Here is a 26,113-nt window from a genome sequence, read left to right as displayed (position 1 = left end):
TTAAATTTCAAGCCTGCAGGGTATCTGCTATTAAAGTGAGGACAATGATTGGGAGGCGATGGGATCCTAAAATCTGGAATGCGACATTTGGACAGATCATGATGAGGACAGAGACATTTACTTAACCCCTAAATCCTAAATATCTCTGCCATATAAACCTGTAACACCCTCTCCTGTGGAAGTAGCCCAAAAACTCCTTGCTGAGATTACCCCTGGTTGGCTTAATAAACCCATAAATAGCTCCCCTGAGGAAGTAGCCCTTCTACCTCTCTAAGTGGAGATTAATCCTTTTTGCAGGACAAACCTGTAATGGATTCCTCTGAGGTATGTGACTTGCAAGACACTCTAAGGACATACCTAAAACTCTAAGGACAAACTTATCATAGACTGGAGTTCTAGCATGCGCCAAAAGGTGACGTACAAAGTATGACCTATAACCTATAATAGACTGGAGTTCCAGCAGGCCCCAATAGGTGAGGTACAAAGTATGACCCATTAGGAAGTGTGCTAAAAGAACTGTGTGATTTTTTCAATTTATATAGACAAAAATCAGAGAAATATATATGGGAATGGATATTAAGGTTGTGACCTAACTGTGTAAAGAAGGTAAAATTGGGTCATGCCAAATTTATTGATACAGACTATCAAGGATTTAGGATTCAATGTTGTAGTTAAGGGGTAGAAAGGCTCTACAAGTTTGGATAGTTGGCCAAAACATAGAACAAAATGAGGCCCCTACACTAAATTAAGATGAAAATACCACAACTGCCTTGTTATAATATAAAAAGTATGCAAAGGAGATTAAAATGTTAGTGGGTTTATCATATAAGAATGACCCACTGACCCCAGAAGCACCTAAGGAATACATCTTTCACAACTGTGAGGAATAAATTTGTGAAAGTCCCAGCATTCCTCAAGAGTGCTGTGGTCATTTCTACACTTCTCTGTAGGACAGATATTACTGTGGGAACTGCTGTCAGTGAACTGGGATCCCTAAATGCAATGGAGATGACTGGATTTCATGTCAGTGAGAGCCATGTAGCAGTACTTAGTCACCAAAGACAAGGCAGGTATAGTTACCATATGGACAGCAGAATCAAAGTAGTCATCAGAATAGTCTGATTCAGAGACCTATGGCATTGGCTAGTTAATCATGGGATGCCTAGAAGAATTTGAAATAGATGAGAGGTTTATGAAATTCTTACTTGATCAGCCTAAGTGGAAGAGTTCTAGGTCAAGTGAACAAGTCTAACTTGAGTCACAAAAACAGAGAGTGAGGGCCTCTCAATTCCCAGATTTCAAAGTTTACAGACCCTGAACCTCTTGAATGAAGAGGAGCTGGACTCATGGGAAAAAGCCCTGATACCGTGACCAAAATCTATATTTACATTTATATCTCAGCCTCCCCTGAGGTACCCACCCTGTTACCAGGGTGACTATGCACTGGGGAAAAAGAAATGATCAGACATTTCTGGACATTGGCTCTCAGGTGACACTAAATCCTGGAGACCCAAAGCATCGCTGTGATCCCACAGTCAAAGTAGGCTTATGGAGGTCAGGTGAGAAATAGAATTTTTTTTTTAAGATTTATTCACCCCCACCCCATTGTCTGCTCTCTGTGTCCACTCACTGTGTCGTTCTTCTGTGTCTGTTTGCACCCTCAGCAGCACTGAGAAACGTCTCTTTTCTCTTGCATCATCTTGCTGTGTCAGCTCTCCGTGGGGTGGCTCTCCTTGTAGGGTACACTCCTTGCACGTGGTGCACCCCCACACGGGGACACCCTGCATGGCACAGCACTCCTTGTGTGGCAGCTCTGCAAGGGAGCCAGCTCACCACACAAGTCAGGAGGCCCTGGGTATCAAACCCTGGACTCTCCCATATGGCAGGTGGATACTCTTTATCAGTTGAGCCATGTATGCTTCCCGACAAATAGAATTTTACCTCAAATTCATCTCACAAGGGGCCCTGAATCCATTATGGGGCTATTTCCCTACTTCTGGAATGTATAATTGGAATAGGCATATATTTTAGCAACAGTCAAATTTCTGTATTGGTTCCCTGACCTGTGCAGTGAGGGATATTATAGTAGGAATAATATCTCTACTATATTAGGGATATTATAGTATCCCTGTCATACACTTGGTTTATGACACTAGAGTTGCCTCTACCTAGCAAAATAGTAAACCAAAAGTAATACTGCATTCACGGAGGGATTTCAGAGATTTGTGCCACCATCAAGGACTTGAAGGATGCAGTGGTGGTGGTTTTCTCACCACATTTCCACTCAATTCTTCTATTTGGTGTTTGTGGAAAACAGAGATCTTGGAAGATGGCAGTGGATCATAGTAAACTTAACCAGATGGTGACTCCAATTGCAGCTGCTGTTCTAGATGTGGTATCATTGTTTGAGCAAATTAACACATCCCCTGATACATTATGCATCTACTGATCTGACAAATACTTTTTTCTCAATACCTTTTAGTACATACAATCCAAAAGTTTGCTTTCAGCTGGCAAAGTCAGCAATATACATTCACTGCCCACCCCCAGGGATACAGCAACTCTCTAGTCCTATGGCCTATATAATAGTAAGTAGGGACATTCATCACCTTTCCTACCCACAAGACATCACACTAGTCTATTACATTAATGACATTATGCTGCTTAGATGTAATGACCAAGAAGTACAGCAACCACTCTAGACGTATTGGTAAAACATTTGTCTGTCAGAGGGTGGGAAATAAATTCAACAAAAATTTAAGGACCTTCCACCTCACTGAAATTTCTAGACATCCAATGATGTGGGTGGGACATGTTCAGAAAGTCCTTCTAAGGTAAAGGATAAGTTATTGCATCTGGCCCCTCCTACAAGCAAAAAAGAACTACAACACCTAGTTGGCCTCTTTGGGTTTTGAAGGTATCATACTCTTCATTACTCTGGACCCATTTATTGAGTGACCCTAAAAGCTGCTAGTTTTGAGAGGGGACCACAAGAACAGAGGCTCTGCAACAAGTTCGGCCTGACATGCAATTTGGTCTGTCACTTGGGTTATATGACCCAGCAGATGCAACTGTACTTGAAGTGGCAGTAGCAAATAAAGATGCTGTTTGGAGCCTCTGAAAGGTCCCTATATAAGAATCACAATGCAACCGCTTAGAATTTGAGCGAAGCTCTGTAAGTCTCTATGGATAAATAGTTTCCTTTTGAGAAACAATTTTGGCCTGCCATTGGGCCATAGTAGAGATTCAGCTGCCATGATGAACTAGATGTTGTCTGACCACCAAGCCATAAAGTTGGGCATGCACCATAGACCTCTATAATCAAATGTAAGTGGTATACACAAGATTGGGCTTGAGCAATCTTGCTGCTCTTTCCACATTACCTCCTCTTTCTCAGTCTACATTTATGGCCCCTTGAGGTGTTCCCTACAATAAACTGACTGAAGAAAACTTGGGTCTGGTTGACAGATTATTCTGCACAATATGCGACACCACCCAAAGGTGGACCACTGGAGCACTATGGCTCCCTTCTATGACATCCCCACTAAGGATAGTGGTGAAAGAAAATCCTCCCAGTGGGCAGAACTTGAGCAGTTCACTTGGATGTTCCTTTGGCTTGGAAGAAGAAATGGTCAACATGTGTTCATATACTAATGCATGGGCTGTGGCCAAATCTGGGCAAAGGTATGTGAACAGACTGAGATATTTGTGTACCATATGAATGCTCACTAGAGTATAATGACAACAAAATGAACAGACTAACTCATTATATGGATACCAATCAACCTCTATCACCTGACACTCCTGTCATTACTCAACAGGCTCATGAACAAAGAGGCCACGGTGGTTGGGACAGAGATTATGCATAGGCTAAGTAACATGGACTACCACTTACTAAGACAGACTTGGCAATATTCTCTGCTAAGAATCCAATTTGCCAAGAGCAGACACCAACATTCACATCATTCCTGGAAGTGATCAGCTAAGCTACCTGGTAGGAGCTTCACTGCATTTGACAGCTTCCATCATGGAAAAAACTGTACTGTTTTTATTGAAATAGACACTCTGGATACAGATTTGCCTTCCAAGCACATATGCTTCTGCCAAAACTACTACCCATGGGCTTACAAAATGACTTATACAAAATCATGGTATTCCACAGTGTTGCTTCTTATCAAAGAACTCATTTCTCAGCAAATGAAGGATGTCAATAAATCAATGATATGAGATTCACTGTCTTAGCACATTATTTCTCCTTCATCCTGAATGAAGCAGGATTGAAAGAATGGTGGAATGGCCTTTAGAAAACTCTATTACATTGCCAACTGAGTACAAATATCTTACAGGGCTGGGACAATGTTCTTCAGGTTTTTATATGCTCTAAATCAGGGTCTTCACATAGCCAGGATTCATGAGTTCTAGGCCCTCTGCATGGTACTGTGGAGCACTAACCAAAAGAGTTCAGTTAGCTATACTAATAGCAGATTAACAGGCTTTAAGTGAAAAATAGTGACAAAGGACAAAATGACCTTACATACTGATAAAGTTATCAATTCAACAAGAAGTGACAATTATAAATACAAATGCACCTACCAAAAGGGTGGCAAACTGTATGAAGCAAATACTGACAGATGTGAGAAGAACACAGTTTTATATTAATAGGACACTTTAATACACCAATTTCAATAATGGAGAGAACATCAAGAAAGAAGATCAAAAAGGAAATACAAGATGTAAATGACATCCTAAACCAACTAGAATTAACAGACATATATAACACATCACCCAGTAACAAGAGAATACATAATCTTCTGTAATGCATATGGATCATTCTCCAGACGATATGCTAGATCACAAATTCAACTTCAAAAATATTGATGTCATACAATGTATGTTCTTGGACTACAATGATATGAAGTTAGAAATCGGAAAGAGAGAGAGAAATGGAAAATCCATAAATATGGGGAAATTAAACAACTATTGGGCTAAGAAGGAAACAAGGGAAATTAGGATATCTCTTAAGGCAAATGAACACGAAAATATAACACACCAAAACATACTGCGTACAGCAAAGGCAGTGCTGAGAGAGGGAAATTTATAGTTCTAAATGCTTACATAAAAAAGGAAGAAAGATTTCAAGTTAGAGATCTATCCTCAAAATTAGGAGAACTAAAGAGCAAACTGAACCTAAAGCAAGCAGAAGGAAAGAAATAAAGCTTAGAGGTGAGACTTCAGGAAAGACAGGATTAGAGAAGCAGAGGGAGCTCTTCTCTCCCAGAAAAAAAAAGCTGGAGGACAGGTGGGAACTGGAGGGCTGTTCTGGGGCTCAGGACACCAAGGGAAGGTGAGAAACCACCCAGAAGAGAGAGGAGCTAAGAAAAAAAATCCAATGAGTAAAGCTACAGAAGCAGCAGCTGGCACCCATCCTCCCACCCTTGGAGCAAACAGCAGTCTGCAGACTGCAGCAGCTATGAACTGCAGTGGCTGCGAACTGAAGGGGTTGCAGGGGTACTTTTCCCCAAGAAAGGGGAGAGGGAGAGTACAGCCTAAAGCAAACTCAAATTTTGGTTAGCAAACTTGGTCTGCTTCATTGGAGGGGTCAAACACTTCCAGGTTGAGTGGGGCTGACACTGTGCTGAGAGTCAGCAGAGAAATAAAGATAATTTGCCTTCTCAAAAATCCTCTTGGTCAGTTGCTAAAGAGGCTGGGGGCAAGGGGTGAGGGGAGAGAGGGTGCAGCAAGTCAATGATTAATGGTAATTATTAATATATGCTAATATAAAAGGCATCTATAGTAATGATTACAGTTTCTGGGAAAGTCTGTTTGTGAGGCTTGGTCAGCCATGAGGATGTTGCTTCTATACCACCCACCGCAGGGTTACACTGGATGGAATTCCCCCAACACCTAGGGTCTGCCAAAGAGTACTTTTGCTGGCAGAGCAGAAAAGCACATGAGAAGGAAAAATAATAAAATAAATAAAGAGGCAATCAGATGCTTTTACTGCTCTTCTCTCCAAGGCCTTGGAAACTGGCCTGTACCCCATTACTGGATCTTTAGCCCTGGATTGAGCATGAGCAGTTAAACAGGGGCAATCTGAAATAGCTAGAATAGCTAGGCCAAGAGTCAAGGAATAGTGGTAGCACATAGCTACTTAACAGTAAATACACAGGCAAGAGAGAAACTGAACACTAAAGGAAAACTCAGCATGATAATCAGATGCCTAGATATCAGCAAAAAATCACAAGCCATACTATGAAAAAGGAAGCTATGACTAAGGAAAAGGAACAAATCAAAGCTCCAGATGAGACACAGAACTTGAAACACCTAATCAATGAGGCTCATACAAATCTCCTGAATCAAATCATGGAGTTGAGAAACAACATGGCTAAAGAAATAAAAGATGTAAGAAGACAAAGGGTGAGCACAAAGGAACATTTTAAATATAGGACAGAAAATAACGCAAGGAAAGGCACAATAAGTAGATTAAAAACAAAATGGAGGCACACAACAGCAGATTTTAAGTCAGAAAAAAAAGAATCACTGGCATAGAGGAAAGAACAGAAGAATGGAAAAAAATTGAATAGAGAAAGAACAGAAGAATGGAAAAAATTGAGTTCAACTCAGAGAGTTGAACGATAGCACAAAGGGCAACAACAGGCAGCCAATCTCTCTACTGAACATAGTAAAAAAATTCTCAACAAAATACTTGCAAATCAAACCCAACAGCATATTAAAAGAATTACACACCACAGTCAAGTGGGTTTTATTCCTGGGATGCAAGGGTAGTTCAACGTAAGAAAATCAACAACGTAATACACATTTAAAAAAATCATACAATCATCTAGATTGATGCGGAAAAGGCATTTGAGGTAGCACATGTGGCTCAAGCAGTTGGGCGCCTGCCTCCCACATGGAGATCCTGAGTTCAGTTCCTGGTGCCTCCTAAAGATGACGAGCAAGACAGTGAGGAGACACAACAAGCAGGGAGCCAATGTGGCTCAAGGGACTGGGCAACTCCCTCCCACATGGGAGGTCCCAGGTTTGGTTCCCGATGTCTCCTAAAAGAAGATGTGCAGACACAGAGAACATACAACAAAGAGACACAGAGAGTAGACAGCAAGCTGCAAACAACAGGGGGTAGGGGGAGATAAATAAATAAATCCTTAAAAAAGAAAAGGCATTTGACAAAATCCAGCATCCTTTTTTTTTTAAAGTTTTATTTATTTCTCTCCCCTCCCCCCTGCCCCAGTTGTCTGTTCTCTGTGTCTATTTTGCTGCGTGTTCTTTGTCCGCTTCTGTTGTTGTCAGTGGCACCAGGAATCTGTGTTTCTTTTTGTTGCATCATCTTGTTGTGTCAGCTCTCCGTGTGTGCAGCGCCACTCCTGGGCAGGCTGAACTTTCTTTTGCACTGGGCGGCTTTCCTTACAAGGCGCACTCCTTGCGCGTGGGGCTCCCCTACACGGGGGACACCCTTGCGTGGCACGGGACTCTTTGCGTGCATCAGCACTGTGCATGGGCCAGCCCCGCACAGGTCAAGGAGGCCCGGGGTTTGAACCGCGGACCTCCCATGTGGTAGACAGACGCCCTAACCACTGGGCCAAGTCCACTTCCCCCAGCATCCTTTCTTGATAAAAACATTTTGAACAACAGGTATAGAAGGAAGGTATCTCAACACAATAAAAGGCATATATGAAAATTCCACAGCCAACATTGTACTTAACGGGGAGAGGTTGAAAGCTTTTCCTCCAAGATCAGGAAAAAAATGATGCCTACTGTCCCACTGTTATTCAACATTGTGCTAGAAGTTCTAGCTAGAGCAACTAGGCAAGAAAAATAAAAGGCACCCAAATTGCAAAAGAGGAAGTAAAACTCTCAGGATGACATCAATGGTACCTGGGCCATCTATGGACCTTTGAAAAATCCCAGCCAGCCAAACAGGCCCCAAAATCCCATAAGTATGTGATAGTAAGCTAACTTCTGATGTTATAACTACAATCCAAGGAGAAGTGATGCTCTTTAAAGACAGGCTCTAGAAGTGCATAAATTCCTTCTACCTGGAAGCTGAGCTCAATTTCACTTCTGTTTTCTGACCCTGTCTGCCAAATGGACTCGAAGCTGCATATGAAGATGCCCAAAGAGATGAAGTCTAATTTTTTCAAAGGTACTAAGTACTGGGGCTGTTCTGAGGCAGGACATGCTGCCTGGATATCCCCAAGGATACCTATAGATCCTTTGGCTTCCCTAGAACTGTGAAGAATATCAATGCAGCTGTTTCTGAGAAAGATAGTAGAAAAACATACTCCTTTGTTGCTAACAAGTTCTGGAGGTACAATGAACACAAATGATCCATGGATGGAGCCCAAAATGACAGCATATTACTTTCCTGGAATTGGCAACAACGTTGATGCTTTTTAAGAAGATAGATTTTTCTATTTCTTTCATGGAATAAGGGGATACAAATTTGATCCTAAAACCAAGTGAGTTTTGACTCTCCTGAAAGGTAACAGCTGGTTCAACTGCAGAGAACTAACCATTACAAGCTATGAAAAAAAAAAAATTTTGTGAACCCAAGGATGATTGACCATAAAGAGCCATCATTTTTAGTATTTTATTTAGCCTCTAGAATCAGTGATGTATAGAGCTATTAAGTAAATCTTATTTCTACTTCATTCTCTGTATGTTTTATACAATTTTGAATGTATTTATGTACCAAGTTAATTTTGTTCCAAGAATGAGGGATAAGGAAGGTCAAGTCCATGGCTTACAGATTTATATGGGCCTGTTAGTTTCACTAAGACAAAATGGTCATTTCAAAAGCTTAAGACTCATATTTGATAAGGGGACAAAGACCACTCTGGGAAAGAATAATCTCATCAAGAAATGATGCTAGAAAAACTGGATCTCCATTTGTAAAAGAATGAAGGCAGACCCCTATCTCACCCATATACAAAGACCTAAACATAAGAGTCTTAACTATAAAACTCCGAAAAGAAAACATATGGAAGCATCTTTAGGACCTTGTGTTAGGCAATGATTTCTTAGATTTTACACCCAAAGCAAAGGAAATAAAATAAAAAATAGATAAAAGGACCTCATCAAAATTAAAAGCCTTTGTACCTCAAAGGACTTTTACCTTGAAAGTAAAATGACAACCAGACAATAGGAGAAAATATTTGGAAACCACATACCCAATGAGCGCTTAATATCCTGAATATATAAAGAAATCCTTCAATTCAACAAGAAAAAGATAAACATTCTAATTTAAAAATGGGCAAAAGACTTAAGACAGCTGTCCAAAAGAAGATATAAAAGTGGTCAAAAAGCACATGAAATGATGCTCAACACTATTTGCCACTAGGGAAAAGCAAATCAAAACCCCTAATGGGATACCATCACACACACTAGAATAGCTACTATTTTAAAAACAGAATATTATAAGTGTTTGAGAGGATATGGAGAAATAGGAACACTCATTCACTGTGGTGGGAGTGTAAAATGGTGCAGCTGCTGTGGAACACAGTTTGGGTTTTCCTCAAAAAGTACAGAATACATATAACCCAACAATTCAACTTCTAGGTATATACACAAAGGAACTGAAAGCAGGGAACCTGAACAGATATTTGCACATCAATGTTCACAGAAGCATTATTAATAATTACCAAAGATGGAAGCAATGTCCATGAACCAATGAATGGGTAAGCAAAATATGGGATACACATAAAATGGAATAGTCAGCAAGGAAAAAAGGAATAAATTTCAACATGGATGAATGAACCCTGAAGACATAACGAATGACACAAAATATTGCACATTCTCAATGATATGAAATAATTAGAATAAGCAAACTCAGAGTCAGAATCTACTACAAAATTACCAGAGGACAGGGTGGCAGTAGGGAGTAGGGAATTTAATGCTTACAATGTACAGATCTTCTGTTTGGGATGATGGAGAAGTTTTGGTATGGATAGTAGTGATGGTAGTACAATATTGTGAACGTAATTAACAGCATTGAACTATATATTTGAAAGTGGTTAAAAGGGAAAATTTTAAGGGAGCCGATGCAGTTCAAGTGGTTAAGCACCTACTTCCCATCTACGAAGGTCCCAGGTTCAATCCCTGGTACTTCCTAAAAACAAAACACACACACACACAAATAAAAAAACTTGCACGAAACAGTGCAACACAATGAACCCTAAAGTAAATCACAGATTATAATTAATAGCACAATTATAAAAATGTACTTTAATGAGTTATAACAAATGTTACCATACCCATGCAAGGTATTAATAATAGGGTGGTAGATGAGAACTTTATATTTTATGCAAGGTTATTCTATAAACGCACAATTTCTCTAATAATTTTTTTTTTAATTGTTTGTGTCTTCTCCTTGCAACCTTATGTTCTGCTGCCTAGAGGTTTCAGTTCCAAAGGGAGTTGTTCCTTCACTGGAGACACAACAATTATTCCATTTAACTGGAAGTTAAGGCTGTCCCTCAGCCACTTTGGACTTCTCATGCCTTTGAATGAACAGGCAAAAAAGGGAGTTACTGGCTAGGGTAACCTGATTACCAAGGAAAAATTGGACTGCTACTAGACAATGGAGATAAAAATGCAGGAGATACTTCTGGCATCTTTTTGTACCACTGTGATGGTTAGGCTGACTGTGTCAACTTGGCCAAGTAACGGTGCCCAGTAGTTTGGTCAAACAAGCACTGCCCTCATTGTTACTGTGAGGACATTTCATGGACTTAAATCCTTATTCAGTTGACTGCATCTACAGATGATCACAATTAACTGAGGAGGGAAGTGGACTTGGCCCAGTGGTTAGGGCATCTGTCTACCACATGGGAGGTCCGCGGTTCAAACCCCGGGCCTCCCTGACCTGCGTGGGGCTGGCCCATGAGCAGTGCTGATGCGAGCAAGGACTGCCCTGCCACGCAGGGGTGTCCCCCGCATAGCGGAGCCCCACGTGCAAGGAGTACGACCCATAAGGAGAGCTGCCCAGCGCAAAAGAAAATGCAGCCTGTCTAAGAATGGCGCTGCCCACAAACGGGGTGGGGGGGGGAGGAAGGGGAGAGAAATAAATAAATAAATAGATAATAAATCTTTAAAAAAATTAACTGAGGAGATTACTTTCAGCAGTAAGAGATATCTCATCCAATCAGATGAAGATCTTTAAAAGAAGTGATTATTTCAGCAGTCAGAAGAGATAATTTTCATCTCTACTTCTGCCAGCTAACTCCACCTGGGGAATTCGAGGACCTTCACTGGAGTTCCCAGCTTGCAGCCTGCCCTATGGAATTTGAATTTGTGCACTCCCATAGCCACATGAGACAATTTCACAAGATCTCATAATATTTACAGATATCTCCTGCCAGTTCTGTTTCCCTAGAGAACCCTGACTAACACAACTACCATGCTTTCTGATTAAAATTAATGGAAAATTATAATGAACCAATTCAAGCAGGGTTGTTAATGACACAGTCCCCTCAGGAATGAAGGTTTGGGTGACTCTACCAGGCAAAGAACCATAACCAACTAAGGGGCTTGCTGTGAACAGGAATATGGAATGGATAGTGAAACAAGGTAGTGATAATACCAGCTACAACAATGTGACCAGCTCCAGACAAACTGTTATCAGTATATATTCCTTATTTTGCTATGAATATGTTTGAGTTTTCTCCCCTCCCTTATTGCCTTATCTTATAACATAAGTTTTATTAACTTTATATAATAGTATTGAAATAAAAGGGTATCAAGTTTAAGAGACTAGCACCCAAGGACCTGTGTGCTCTTTTGGGAAAAGGGTTAGTGCATTCAGTTCTTCACAGGACAGGTGTACTACGTAAGGAGAAAGTATGAATATTTTACTGTCTATTTAGAAATTAACTATGGTTTAAAGAAACATAATGCGTGCAAAGTTGACAAAGGATGAACTGGGATGGCCAATTTCATGTGTAAACTTGGCTAGGATGATGCCTAACTGTGTGGTCAAGCACTGGTTTGCTTGTTAATGTAAGGGTATTTCAAGATGGGATTTATACCCACAATGGGTTAATTGTACCTACAATCAACAAAGGAGACTGCACTCTGAAATATGATAAGCGTGTCCTCATTCAATCAGGTGGAAGTCTTAAAAACCCAGAACTGAGGATTTTAGAGGTCAGAAGAGAAATCTGAAGTCAGCCTCAGTACCAGTTCTTCCCGTATTTTACACAGCACTAAAATAGTCTAAACTGCAGCCATTATCATCACAAAGGTATTCTAAACACTGCAAATGAATTATGTGTTAACTAACTTAATCCTTTCAACAATCTTATGATACAGGTACAATTATTATTATTTACAAACAGGGAAAGTGAGGCCCACAGAGGTAGGTCACACAGCTATACAGTACTGTACAGTCAGGATTCTGACAAAAATGGCTGTCCTCCCTCCCCTCAACTGTGCTGCATAACCAGAGTATTTTATCACAATAACAGAATACATCAAACACCTTTCATAAACTTTCTTAAATTGATACAGCATTGGTTTTCTTTTTTTATTTTTTATTTCAGTGGTCATGAAATTCTTAAATCTGAACCCAGGGGCTACATTAAGGAACAATAAACTGGGAGACTTATCCAATAGACAACTTCATCTACAATCAATAATACCAGCACTTTATTGTTTTATTCATAACATTGAGTGTTCCATTAAGAAAAACATAACAGAAGTATCATTACCCTGATGCTTTGCAATTATAATGTCTTTAAAATACAAGGTGTATTTTTTTAGTTTTGGCACAATACAAGACTTACTTAAATATTTGAGGAGTCTTTGTGGATTCTAAAGCAGGTATCTCTTCTGGGCTGAATGTTATCAACTTGCTAACCTTGTAAACTGTGTAAGGGTTGCCTAAAAAGGAACTTTATTAGCTGGTCCTTAGATAACTAGGTAGAAATACCCAAGTCTAATAACTAAATCATGCAAGTAAAGGAAATTCAAATGTAAATCTTACTGTCTTCAAAGGAAAAAAAAATTACACGGGGCATATAGGAATCCCCTATAGGAACAAATCCTGGGACCTTCCAGAGTGGGAAAGAGGTGCTCAATCTCTTGCACCACCTCGTGTACCTGGTCTGCAGCATCTCTTACTTATTGTCTCTCCTCTGTGTCTCTTTTTGGTGCACCATCTTGCTATGCCGTTCTCCGCTCCGGCCAGCTTGCCTTCACCAGAAGGCCCCAGGAATTGAATCCTGGGTCTCCCATATGGTAGACAGGAGCCTAATTGCTTGAGCCACATCCGCTTCCCACTTACATTTTTTATGTAACATTTAAGAAATCTAAGTATCTTTCGAAAAATAAAAATAAAAAAGTATATTAAAAAAAATAATAGGGAAACGGACTTTGGCCCAGTGGTTAGGGCGTCCGTCTACCACATGGGAGGCCCGCGGTTCAAGCCCCGGGCCTCCTTGACCCGTGTGGAGCTGGCCATGCGCAGTGCTGATGCGCGCAAGGAGTGCCGCGCCACGCAGGGTGTCCCCCGCGTAGGGGAGCCCCACGCGCAAGGAGTACACCCATAAGGAGAGCCGCCCAGCGCGAAGGAGGGAGCAGCCTGCCGAGGAATGGCGCCGCCCACACTTCCCGTGCCGCTGACGACAACAGAAGCGGACAAAGAAACAAGAAACAAGACGCAGCAAAAAGACACAGAAAAAAAAACAGACAACCGGGGGAGGGGAGGGGAATTAAAGAAATAAAAATAAATCTTTAAAAAAAAAAAAAAAAATAATAATAATAATAATAATAATAAAGATACCCAAATGATCATTTTAGATTTTAGCCATAATTCTACTTTATATTATAAAAAAAGATATCAAGCAAACAAGTTTTTCTTTCCAAGCTAATTCACTGACATCATACCACTTTATCACTTTCATGGTAAAGAAGCAATCATTAAACACAGTCTCTTGGACCAAACGTTACATTCTTTTTTTTTAATTGCACATCTAGTTAGTGGTAGAGCCACAATTGGGACTCAGACTCACCTAACTCTCTATGCATTACATTCTCTAAACATTACACTCTAATCTTTCCTTATTTCCAAGATGCTTCATTTTAGTTCTATTTTTATCAATGAATTTCTAAAAATCTAAGTTTTCTAGTTGATAAAGAAGTTTTCATTGAACAATTACTTTATATCTCAAATTCTCCCTAATTAATAATTACATAATTTAAAATGTTATGATGCAATTATTTTCTGATAAATAAGTCATCATATTCTTTCTGAGAATGTCATATATTCCTTTTAATATACGAAAACCAACAGAATCTATAAATATTACAGGACAAAATCTTTGTGACCTTGATTAGGTACAGATTTCTTCCTTACGACCAAATAAAGGATAATCCACGAAAGAACAAATTAATAAACTGGACTTCATTAAAACAAAGAACTTCTGCTCTTTGAAAGGCACTTTTAAGAATATGAAACGTGGCAGCGGACTTGGCCCAGTGGTTAGGGCGTCGGTCTACCACATGGGAGGTCCACAGTTCAAACCCTGGGCCTCCTTGACCCGTGTGGAGCTGGCCCACGCACAGTGCTGATGCACACAAGGAGTGCCATGCCATGCAGGGGTGTCCCCTGTGTAGGAGAGCCCCACACTCAAGGAGTGCATCCTGTAAGTAGAGCCGCCCAGCATGAAAGAAAGTGCAGCCTGCCCAGGAATGGTGCTGCACACACGGAGAACTGACACAAGATGACTCAACAAAAGGAAACACAGATTCCTGTGCCGCTGACAACAGAAGCAGACAAAGACGACGACGTAGCAAATAGACACAGTGAACAGACAACCGGGGTGGGGGGGAAAGGGGAGAGAAATAAATAAATCTTTAAAAAAAAAAAAGAATACGAAATGTGAAGTCATAAGCTGGGAGGAAATGTTTCTAAAACACATAGCTGAAAAAGGACTTGTACCTAGAATACCTGAAGAACTCAACAAGAAAAAATTTTTTTAAATTGGCAAAAGATTTAAATGTACTTCACCAAAGAAGAAGTTATACAGATGACAAAAAAGCATATATAACATTTATGTAATCTAAAGCATTATTAATTTAAAACGTATTTTAAAAGCATATATATATATATATCCCCCCAACATCATTAGTCATTTGGGAAATACAAATTAAAACCATAGTGAGATGCCATTATACACTTATTAGAACAGTTAACAAAACATACATAACAGTAAGACAAAAACAATAATCTGACAATGCCAAGTGTTACAAAGGAATCAGAGCAACTGGAATTCTAATACAATTATTGTTGACAGAAATACAAAATAATGCAACCACTTTGGAAAAGTTTGGCAGTTTCTTATAAGTTATACATAAACTTAGGATAACATCCAGTAAACCCTTCCTAGGTATTTTCCCAAGAGGAATGAAAATATATCCAAAAGAAACAAAAACCTATTTGAATATTTATAGGAACCTTGTTCATAAAGCTCCAAAAACTGCAAAACCCAAATGTACCTCAACTGGTAAATAGATAAACTGGTATACATCCATACAATGGACTCAGCAATAAAAAACTGATACAAGTAAGAACATGAATCAATCTCAAATGTATTATTTCTGAAAGAAAACAAACTCAAAGACTACATACTATACGGTTTCCTTTATAGTACACTATAAAAAAAGTAAAACTATAGGAAGAAAAAACAGTGGTTAAGAAGAGGGGTTAATTACAAAGGAATACAAGAAAACTCTCGGGTATTGGAAAAGTTCTACATTTTAAGTGTGGTAATGTTTACATGACTATGCATTTGTCAAAACTCAAAACTATATTAAAAAGGGTGAATTTTACTGCATGCAAATTATATCTCAATAAGCCTAACATTAAAAACATTAACAAAAAAACTACATAATAATTATGCAAATAATCTAACAATAAATGATAATGGATATGAATGTGTAACTACAAATCCAAGTGTACAAATGTATTACCCCTTAATTAAAAAATTTTTTTCATAATCAAATATTTCTTCAGAAGGTAAATAGGGCACTTACATCATTTTTCATGTATACTATGGCATCATCATTCTTAATTTTTATTTCAGAAAAATTATTATTTAAATAAAAATACCATATACATTAGCTTTTTCTGAACTTTTCTCTCAGTTTCTGTTAAACAGGCCCAATGTTTTCAAGTGCCAAGAGAAAATTTTATATCACTCCTTTGTTATAACAATTTTAAAAACCATTTTTATAAATGTATCAAGTAGAGAATTTATTTCTGAAACCTTCATGGTTATAAATTTTCCAAATCCCTGGAATACCGCCATCCACTTAGTGGCCCATTGCATTTCAGAAATTTCAAGAAAACAGTACTTAAATAGCTCTTTGTTACACTACAGAGGCAGGTGTGTTTGGAAATGAGGGAGGAGGGGTTGGAATGATAGTTATTTCTTGTGTTTAGGAAGTGGGAACACAAAGCACCCGCAAACTTAAGTTTCTTTTGAGGATTTTAATTCCCTATATTAACGCTGGAAACTGTTAAATATTCTAGATTGCATTTTAACCACCCTTCTTTTTTTTATTCTGTTCAGTATACTCAGACCCTTCCGGTGCCACCAAGAAAACAGCCACTCATTTGTATACAACTAATAGTTTATATAAAACATTTTCATAAAATAAATAAATGTATTCTCATTTACTTTCCACCAAAAATTTTTTCCCTTCTAAACTCCACTTTAGGGAAGTCAAAAAAGGCTCAAAAGTTTGAATTATTTGTCCATAGAGCACACAAACCAGAAAATGGCATGGCCAGAATTTGAATTCAGATCTTTTGACATCAACTAGACACATACTATCTTTTACAAATTTATGAATCCATTAGCACCTACTAGACTGAAGACAGCTGACATTACGGGAAATATAATTTAATGATGTCTAAAATATTATGACTAGCTTATCTAATAATAACAAAAATAAAATTGAACTTTCTTAGGTGAAATGTTTACTAATAAAGAATCTTACAATTAAAAAAGGTAAGAGAATATCTTGAAAGTCAAACTGAAGAACTGTTCCATAGGGTGGCCAAAAAGTCCAGAAACATGTTATTTCACATGTATCTTAACATAATAAAAATAAACAATTATATTATATTCTCTATAGCTCCAGACTTTGTGTCCATCCTGTAAAGTAAAGGAGACTAAAGTAAGATTCTGGATGGAAAAAACAAGGCCATTACTGGGACAAATGACAAAACTTGAAGATGAATGTATTCATGTATTGAAGATGAATGTATTAGACAACAGTATTGAATCAACATTACTTTTCCTGAATTTGATAATGTATTGCAACTACATAAAAGAAGATCCTTGTTATTAATATATAGAAGTACTTAAGGATGTTGGGTTATGATGTCTGTAGCATACTCAAATGATTCAAAAAACTGTGTGTGAATACAGAAGGAAATCAAATGGTGAAGTAAAGATGTTCACTGTATTATTTTGAACTTTCTGTAAGTTTGAGATTTTCAAAAAGAGTTGAAGAAAAAAAAATAAACTAAATATTTTCTTTCAATTTTCTTCTAAGACATTTCCAGCAAGGTCTTTTCTAAGTGTGATCATTAAGCTAATGTGTCAAACTTAGCCATGTTACAGTATCTGTTTGTTTGGTCAAGCTGGGGATGACCTGTTACTGTGAGGATATTCTGGATTTAAATGATCAGTAAGTTGATGGGATCTATGGCTGATTATATCTATATTCAACTGAGGAGACTGCCTTCAACAATAAGAGAAATCTAATCAGCTGGAGATCTTAAAAGGAGAAGTGAGAGAAGCTGATATGGCTCAGGCAACTGGGCTCCTACCTACGGACATGGGAGGGTGCTGGTTTGAATCCCATTGCTTCCTAAAGAAGACACTGAGCTTGCACGACGGGGCAGGCACAGCAAGCTGACACAATAAGAGATACGAGAAGAAAAAAACAGAATGAGAGACACAACAAAGCAGGGAGCAGAGGTGACTCAAGCGATTAGGCACCTCCCTCCCATATCAGAGGTCCTGGGTTCAGCTCTTGGTGCCTCCTAAGGAAATGAAGAAGACCAACAGACACATCAAGTCAAAAACAAGGGGGGGGGGAGGGGGAGAAATAAATAAATAAAATAAATCTTAAAAAAAAAAAAGGGGAAGTGATCATTTCAGCAGTCAGAGGGAGAATTTCCATTTCTACACTTTAGCCATCCACCTTTCCTAGGGATATCATCATAACTTTCATTGGTGTTCTCAGTTTGTGTCGTGCCCTACAGAATTTGGACTTGCTAACAGTCATGTTAGCCAATTCCCTTCTAAAAATTTAATATTTGCTTAATACATATAAATAGATATATCCTGTCGGTTGTTCCCCTAGAGAACCCTAAGCAATACAGTAAGTGAAGGAAATAAAAGGTATATTCTTTTAGTGCCTCTATAAATAAGTTAAGTCTAGTTGAAATCAAACACTACTTGTTGATTTTTTTAAAAGATGATATAAACATGAGAGCAAATAACACTTAAAATAGCCAAGGAATAGCTAGTATTTAATGAGATGCTTAAGAATTATGACTACAGTAACAATTATGTTTTTTTTCCTAAGGCGCTTAAAATTTGCTGAGAATAAAAAAATTACACATCCAGATTCTATGGATAGTAAAAGGGACTCTAAACACTAGGTAAACTTGCTATCAGATACTACTAAAATTTAACTAAGATTCAATTCACTTTAATGTGATTTCACCTATGTGTTTCACCTGTCCCCCCAAAAGAAATTTAAAATTTTCTTATATTCTTAATGTATGTATATTTCACTGTGAATGCAGTGAATCTCTATCACTTACACATTTCCATGAACTCAACTATAAGCCCTCAGGCTTCTGATGGGAAAACTGAGAAATTTAATAGCACAGACACCATCCCACTAAACAAGCATATGCCTTCCCCAGGGGACAAGAAGCAAGAGTGTGAGAAGGGAAACTATCTAGTTATCTATGTCTCTCTCCCTGTAAGCATCTTGCCAAGCTCTGACCCAAGTGGTTTTTTTGAGTGTAACAAAGTACCTAAATACAAACCAACTTAATCATCTGCTCAATTAAAGAATTTACTTTTGTTCCAATACTGGAAGCAAAACTGGCTATTTTTGCCCTTTGTAAAAAAGGATGAATGTACACCATTCATTTAAGGGTTAATTTCAATATCCTTTTTTTTTTCTTCTGTCATTTGTGTCATTTGTGCTTGACAACTTGGACTCTATTTCATTATTTATGGCAAGAGCATGACACAATTTCAAGCAGGAAAAACTTCTTTCTTAAGGCTACATTCAAAAATATATTCCTCAAATTTTCTAAGTCAACTCCAAAATTTCCTTTTACTTACTCCCAATTTGCAATTTTCTCTGGATTATCAACTGGATCCAACTCTCCCCTATATTCCTTCTACTCACAGAATCAGAGCTAGAAGAAAACTCAGAAATCACAGTTTATTCTTGACTCCAACCTCAAAGAGGTTGGAGACTTCCAGTCAGGAAGTTGTTACAATAAATTCCTTACTTTCCATGTAAAATTAATTTTTATGGTAAGGTAACAATTCGATTGTACAGAGATGCTTACAAAAAGGCAATTTTTATAAGGTGATACTAAAAAGCAGTGATATACTGAGAAGTAAAACTAAGCATCTCTGATATTTAGAATCCTCAATACATCTAAGCTCTGATTCCCACTGTGTAAATGGTGTTCCTTAATCCTCAATGATCTCTAGAGGAACATAAGGGAATTCCATAAAATTGAGCCTCTTCTTTACAAAATTACATTGAGTACAATTATTTTACAATTTTATTTTCTGATATCTTACATTTTGTAACCCTTATAATTTATAAGGGTTTTATATTTTAACTTCTTTTAAAAATTCCCTTTATACATGTTTAGATTTTACTTTAATAAAAAATGCAATAAAAACTTAAAATCTAAAGCGTTCAATTTGGATATTTTTCCTAATAAAAAGGAGAAATTTTTTCATTTTCAGAATGAGGTTTAAACATTGAGGGGAATAATTTGTCTAGTTTCAGCCTAGAATGAGTCACACACACACAGAGTTTTCCTCTATTCTGTCACTTGGGGATATAACTTCCTAAAAACCACTTCTTCATGGCATACGTTATTTCTTTTAAAAGAGTAACACAAAATGACAAATTTTATATTAATATTTAAAAGGGACTTTGAGTTAAAGTTATAAATATAAGGATGTTTTAATGACCTTAGCAGAAATGCAAAAATTCTTTATAAAATTCTAACAAAATACAAAGGTATTGCCGATACATAATAAGGAAGCATTATTTACTTTTTCTGGCTAGCAAAGTGCTTCAGTTTAGGACAGACCTTGTACCTTCACGATAATGCTATCTGACCCTCAAGAGCCAAACCACTGAGGTGGCATAAACTTTTTTTTTTTAATTACAGACATCTTTGAGAATCTAAGAAAGCCAAAAAGCCTTTTTCCAAAAGTTCCACAAGTGCTCACACAAAAAATTTTAATTCAGTGTTGATCACAGAATCTATCAACCGCAGAGAAAGAATTACTGCCAATGAACATTATATGGGAAGACGGGCTTAAAACACAGGCTTTTGTGGGAAGTATTAAGTTTAAGAAGCACGGTATATATATCCTACTCTGAAATGCTTAGATAAATAGACAAACAATGGACAGATATAATACAGCACATATGACAAAATGTTAACAGTTGATTGTCCTGGGCATCTAGGTGGGGAATATGTTGGAATTCTCAGTATGAGTTTTATATTATTTTTGCAAGTATTGTGTAAGTTTGAAATTATTTCAAAGTAAAATATATATATATTAATATTCACACTCCCGCTAATGAGAAAAAGCATATCAGACAGTCCATTTTTAACTTGTGGAGTTTGAAAACATAGGTGAACGCTGCTGTTCCTTCTGTCATAACTCCTCCGAAGCCTCAACAGCCTGGTGCTACTAGTAGTCCATCACTGTTCTACACTCCCCTGACAGCGCTTCCCATCCCCACTACATTCTCCACCTATCATCTAGAACCTGCAAGTTGCTGATTTACTTTAGCCACTGCTGACAAGTAGCCATTCAGTCTGCCCTTAAATACTTTCAGTGACATAACTCAAGGCTTCAGAAAGCAGGTCATTCCAGTAGTAGTCAACTCTCAAGAATTCACAAAGTTCTGTTCTAATTTGACTTGCCTATTGTGGAAGTCTTAAATGCTGCCCTACCGAATTTCTCCTCTCTTTCACTACCAATAGGAAACAAAATATCATTCCATTCAAAGTGTCTAATCCTAAAACCAAGAGCAAAAATCATTTAGGTCTATTTTTTACAAAAACAGGAAAGTCAGAATTAAGTTGAAAAGCACTTTTTATTTGGAACTCAAAACACAAGACAGATTAGTGTTGGCTGTATTCAAGAAAGATGCAAGATTTCCACCTGCACAGCATTTTCTACATTGTTGGGCCTCTTCTCATTGCATAAAAAATTAAAAATGCATCAGCATTCGAAGATTAAGATTATAATTACTTTAAAAATTAACATCAGAAATAGTGTATTCTTATTATTACTTATGCCTGTGACTCCATAATAAACAGCTTTAATCAATGCAATATAAATATAGAAGTCATTATTTATTAATTAGATAAAGACCGGCTTTTGAGAACAAGTTGTGTTAGTCACCTTCAACAGCTTTTTTGCAATATAAAAAATAGCTCCTATAGAAACCAACCTATTGATAGGGTCCATTCATATATAAAGCAATCTTTGATACAAAAGCTTGTTTCCCTTGAAAACAAAGGAAATTAAAATAAATTGCATTTGGTATTTTCTTCCTTAAATAATCTTACACTGGTGCTGGACCAGAAAAAAGGTCCGTATTTTGTGAACACTCATTCATTTGTTCAAAATAGATGAGAAAAATGTTAACTAACAGTTAATTGGTTTAAACAATACAGCAAAATCTAATTTCCAAAGAGCTATCCAGGGGCTCTCTTTCCTGAGCAGTCTCAGGGAGCCAAACAACGTACAGTCCTAAAGAAGCTACCTTGTAAGGAGCTTCTCTTTGGTCCTTCAACAATTAAGCTTCCTACAGGGTAACAAAGCAGGTCCACCTAAATGAATTCTGCTTTATTTTGCACACCATATCAAAGCATTATTTCCGTAAGCTTAAAGTATAATAGTTATACAATAATTCCTCGGTAAGAAATGCATTTCCTTTCAAATAACCACTCCTCTACTTTTCCAGAATGATTTGAAGATTGAATGCTATTTAAAAACAAACACAAACCAGTTTAAGACAATGGCCAGCATATCACCTTATTACAAATACATTATATACAAAAAGGACATTAAAGGTCACGAAGTCAAGCCTCTGATCATTTCTCTTATAATAAAATCATGTACCGAATCTTTTTAGTTGGTTCTTCCAGCTGAGAATGGTTTCGTCCATCACGAAGAAAATGTGTAGTACAAAACTTTCTTACCCTTCATATTGCAAGATATTTTAGTTAAAACTAAGTCAGAATCGATCCATTATGTATTTGGATCCAAGCAAATACTGCCAAACTAAAATTAATTTAATAAAGTCTACTTTTTTTTTTAACACAAAGTTCTTTCACAAACTTGTTATTAAAATTGGACGCCCTAAAAATTTTGACTTCAAGCATGGACTACAGACACCAAGTTTGTCAAACACTGCCCCACCCCTTGGAAGGGTGGATGAGTGGAACATTTTAATACACTCCACCACGTATGAGTACAGCTATAGAAACTTCATACTGGCGCCAGAAGTTGTACAATTTCCAAGTCGAGTTTCTCCTTAAATAGATCTAACATCATTCTCAATGTAAAACGTCACCAATATTCAGGTACCCTGAAGATAACAAGTGAAAAGCCAAGTCGCTTAACATCACTCTCAACACTCAACTTAAAACTTTTATCACCTCTTTTAAGGCGAAGCCGCTGAACGTAAAGTTGAGCAGGAACTACTCAATTAAGTTTAAAACTAGGAGGTTCCAATCATTACATTATGAACATTTCAAAGAGTAACAAAACAAGATGCAAAGGGAAAAAAATATTTTTGCCTTAATACTGTAAGACACATTTCTTAAAGTATTCGCGGGATGCCAAGATTTCCAAATGCACCCCTCCCCCCGCCTTTAAGTCTCTTTCCTCTCCCGCTCCACACCCAGCCCCAGCTTGGGAAGTGATTACTTTGACGTAGCTGGGGTTCTACTCACCGAGTTTTTCCACCAACTTGAGCATCACCCCTCCAATATGCACCTCGCCGGTCACTCTCAGAGTAACATCGCGATTCAGGTCGGTCACATGGACGCTCAGTTCCCACGTCCCATCCGCGTAGCAGCCATCTGGCATCCTTATCCCGTCCAGGGCCATGGCTCCTTCCTGCGAGCGCGGAGGAAATGGCTCTCGTAAGCGTCACTCCCCCAAAAGGAAAGCAAACCCCACCGAATCTGCAGAGTCAGCCGCCGGGTGGGAAAAGGTAGAGGGCCTGAGAGTTTCCGAGCAAACGCGGGAGGGAAGACGCGGCGGGGCCCGGCTGCGGACTCTACTCCGTACCCGGCGCCCATTCCCCGCTGCGGTGCAGCGCGCCCCCCCCTGCAGGGGCCCCGGCCCCGCCCGCCCGCCCCTCGCGGTCACCGCCTAGCGGACCGCGGCGGGCTTCACCTGCCGGCCCGCGGCCGCACCCCGGCCAGGGAAGGCACCGCTCGCGAGCTCAACATTCCTGCTCCCACTAGCGCCCCCTCAGATGCCACCCGGGATCCCCGCGCCTCACCACGCGCTCCTCGCGCTCCGGATCTGGAGCTCGCCCGGCAACTGGCGCGAGGGCGACGGCGTCCGTGACCCCCTCCTCAACCCGCAGAGCGGTGCCTCCCGGCCGGAGCGTCTAATGGAGTCCCGTCGTCGCGGCCCCTCTCCTCGCTCCCTGCGCTCCACCCCTCTCTCTCCGCCCCCTCAGCTGGAGTCCGGTTTGGGCTGGGCGCGCCAGGTCCCTCCTCCTCCGCCCCGCAGAGCCGCCGGGAGCGGGTCCAGCCCGCCTCAACCCCCCTCCCCCACCCTCCCCCGCGGCCGCGCTCCGGGGAGGGGTCCGCGCGGACTCCGGGGGCTGGGGGCGGGGCGGCGCGCTCAGCGGGAGTGGGAGCTGCTCGCGGTAGGCGGGGGGCGCAAGCTACTGCAGCAATCTCAGCCCGGCGGAGCCGCTGCCCTTTTATGGAAATGAAGGACTGGGCGCAGGGACTGAATCCAACATCCGGGCTCTCGGCGGGACCTGAGGAGGGGGAGCGAGGGAAGCTAAGGGAGTGCGGGGTGGGTGGCTGGGCGCTCCAATTGGCGAGCGGGGCCGTTTACTTTCCACAGGCTTGCGGCGGTGGGTGTCTGTTCCTCCAGCCGTGGAGGGGGCTTGTCCGTGAGAAGTGGGCCTAGAAAGTTCCCGGGGCAAGGTCGTCTTCAGGGAACAGGTCCCCCCGCCCCTTCCTCAGGCCTGGAGCGAGTCCAAAAGTTTCGGGGCTGCGAGGAGTGCTGCATCCCGGGAGATGAAGAGAAGGGTTTGGCGTTGTAAAAACTTTTGAAAGGGTCCAAGCCAGCCCCCTGAATCTACTACAAAAGAATGAGAAAATCCAGAGGGAGGTGAGCCACAAAAACTGCTTTGCCCTCAGTGCCCGGCACAGTCTGCAGCTCCTACTGGACCCTCTGGAGTTTGCATATGCTCTTAACCCGTTTGGAAGTTCCAACTAGATGCGAAAAAGGCGTCCTACGATGTTCTTACTGGCGCAATTAAGATAAAATAAAATCAGTTCTACGGGTTTTACTCAAACTTTCCCCAGCCGCTCCAGCTCTTTGTAGTATTTGTGTATTTTTTTATATGCAATTTAGAACGGTCTACTAAGACTAAATGAATATACATCTTCTACCCTACCCTCTGCCACGCCTTGAGGGAATTGAATAGTTCTGGAACAGTGCCTGTAGAAGAGCTAAAGAACTTTACCTATTTGCATACTTACTAGTGATGGAGAAGGTCCTCCTTACCGCTTTACTCCGCTTCTCCGAATTGCTGTTGCATTCTTTGAGGGCACTCCAATCAAACGGCAAACCTTGGAGAACTACTTTTCAAGGAAAAGCACAGCTCAAAAAATCTAAGACAGAAGGACTCAGATGAGATATCCTAGGTTCCCATAAAAGACCCAGTTTTAAGTCTGAAAGTCGTCTTGAACTGCCTCAAACACTTCAAAGAAGAACCCACCAGGCAAATAACCTCTTATTCATCAACGCTATTGAGAAACGAGGTTGGAGGTCACAAGAAAGGGGTGGGACCCGCAAAGGAATGAAAGGAAAGCAGCAAAATTTAGTCAGATGCCAGAGGTTTGGCACAAAAAATAGGGAAAACCACTACAGTGTTTTCAACTAGTCATCATGGAGAAATTGATGCCTCAAGTCTCTAGGCTCCCCACTCTCCAATTATTTTCTTCTCATGGAGGTTCAAAATAGTTCACTTGGAGGCAATATGAATGGCCATAGAGAAAGGAATGTTTATGTAAATTATGGCGTTGAAAATACATACAAAAATGTTTTTAATAAAATAGGGAATTGCTTGGTAATGTAAAAATATATATATCTATACAAAACTATATAACCACAAGCTTATGTATTTTTAAGTAGAGAAAAAAAAAAGACTGGAAGGAAATACTCCAAAATGGTTTAAAAAGAACAAAAACTGTCTTTGAGGGGTGAGATCATGGGTGATTTTTTTTCTTCTTCATTTTCCACAAACTCAAAAATTTTGCATCCAGGACTTTCCTACCACCATCTTGAATTGTACTCAACATCTCAGTTTTTTTGTACATGCCATTACATTCACAATGAGACAACTGATAGAGCAGCTCCTGGACACTTGGGCTTCTTTTATTTTTCAGTCTCCCTAAATAAAATGAATTCTTTGAGAACAGGGGTGTCAGAGCCTTGCATTATGCACAAATTTATAGATAGCTTCACACAAAGAAAATAGAAAACATACTGGTATTAAATAAAAACAAATGTCAAGGAAACAG

General features: G+C 39.5%; 1 protein-coding gene and 1 pseudogene across 9 annotated transcripts in view; one reads left to right on the top strand and one right to left on the bottom strand.

Annotated features, from left to right (window-relative positions):
- FERMT2 (FERM domain containing kindlin 2) overlaps positions 1–25,307 on the bottom strand; it is a 100,791-nt gene extending 75,484 nt beyond the window's left edge. For 4 of the 9 annotated variants that reach the window (XM_004449335.5, XM_012518663.4, XM_004449332.5 and 1 more), the window contains exons 1-2: positions 23,845–23,996; positions 23,288–23,453 (exon numbers count right to left, since the gene is read on the bottom strand). In XM_004449335.5, the coding sequence (XP_004449392.2) occupies positions 23,288–23,444 (157 nt within the window). In that variant the 5' untranslated portion in view covers positions 23,445–23,453; positions 23,845–23,996. Of the gene's footprint in view, positions 1–23,287; positions 23,454–23,844; positions 24,142–25,069 lie in introns of those variants that run through there. The other 5 variants (XM_058293418.2, XM_058293416.2, XM_012518664.4 and 2 more) reach the window with 5 other exon arrangements.
- Positions 6,268–8,565, top strand: LOC139438144 (interstitial collagenase pseudogene; annotated as a pseudogene).
- Positions 25,308–26,113: the final 806 nt, after the last annotated feature.

This window comes from Dasypus novemcinctus, chromosome 3 (genome assembly GCF_030445035.2).
Source record: "Dasypus novemcinctus isolate mDasNov1 chromosome 3, mDasNov1.1.hap2, whole genome shotgun sequence".
NCBI classification, from domain to species: Eukaryota; Metazoa; Chordata; class Mammalia; order Cingulata; family Dasypodidae; genus Dasypus; species Dasypus novemcinctus.
This window is presented reverse-complemented; position numbering and strand designations above follow the sequence as displayed.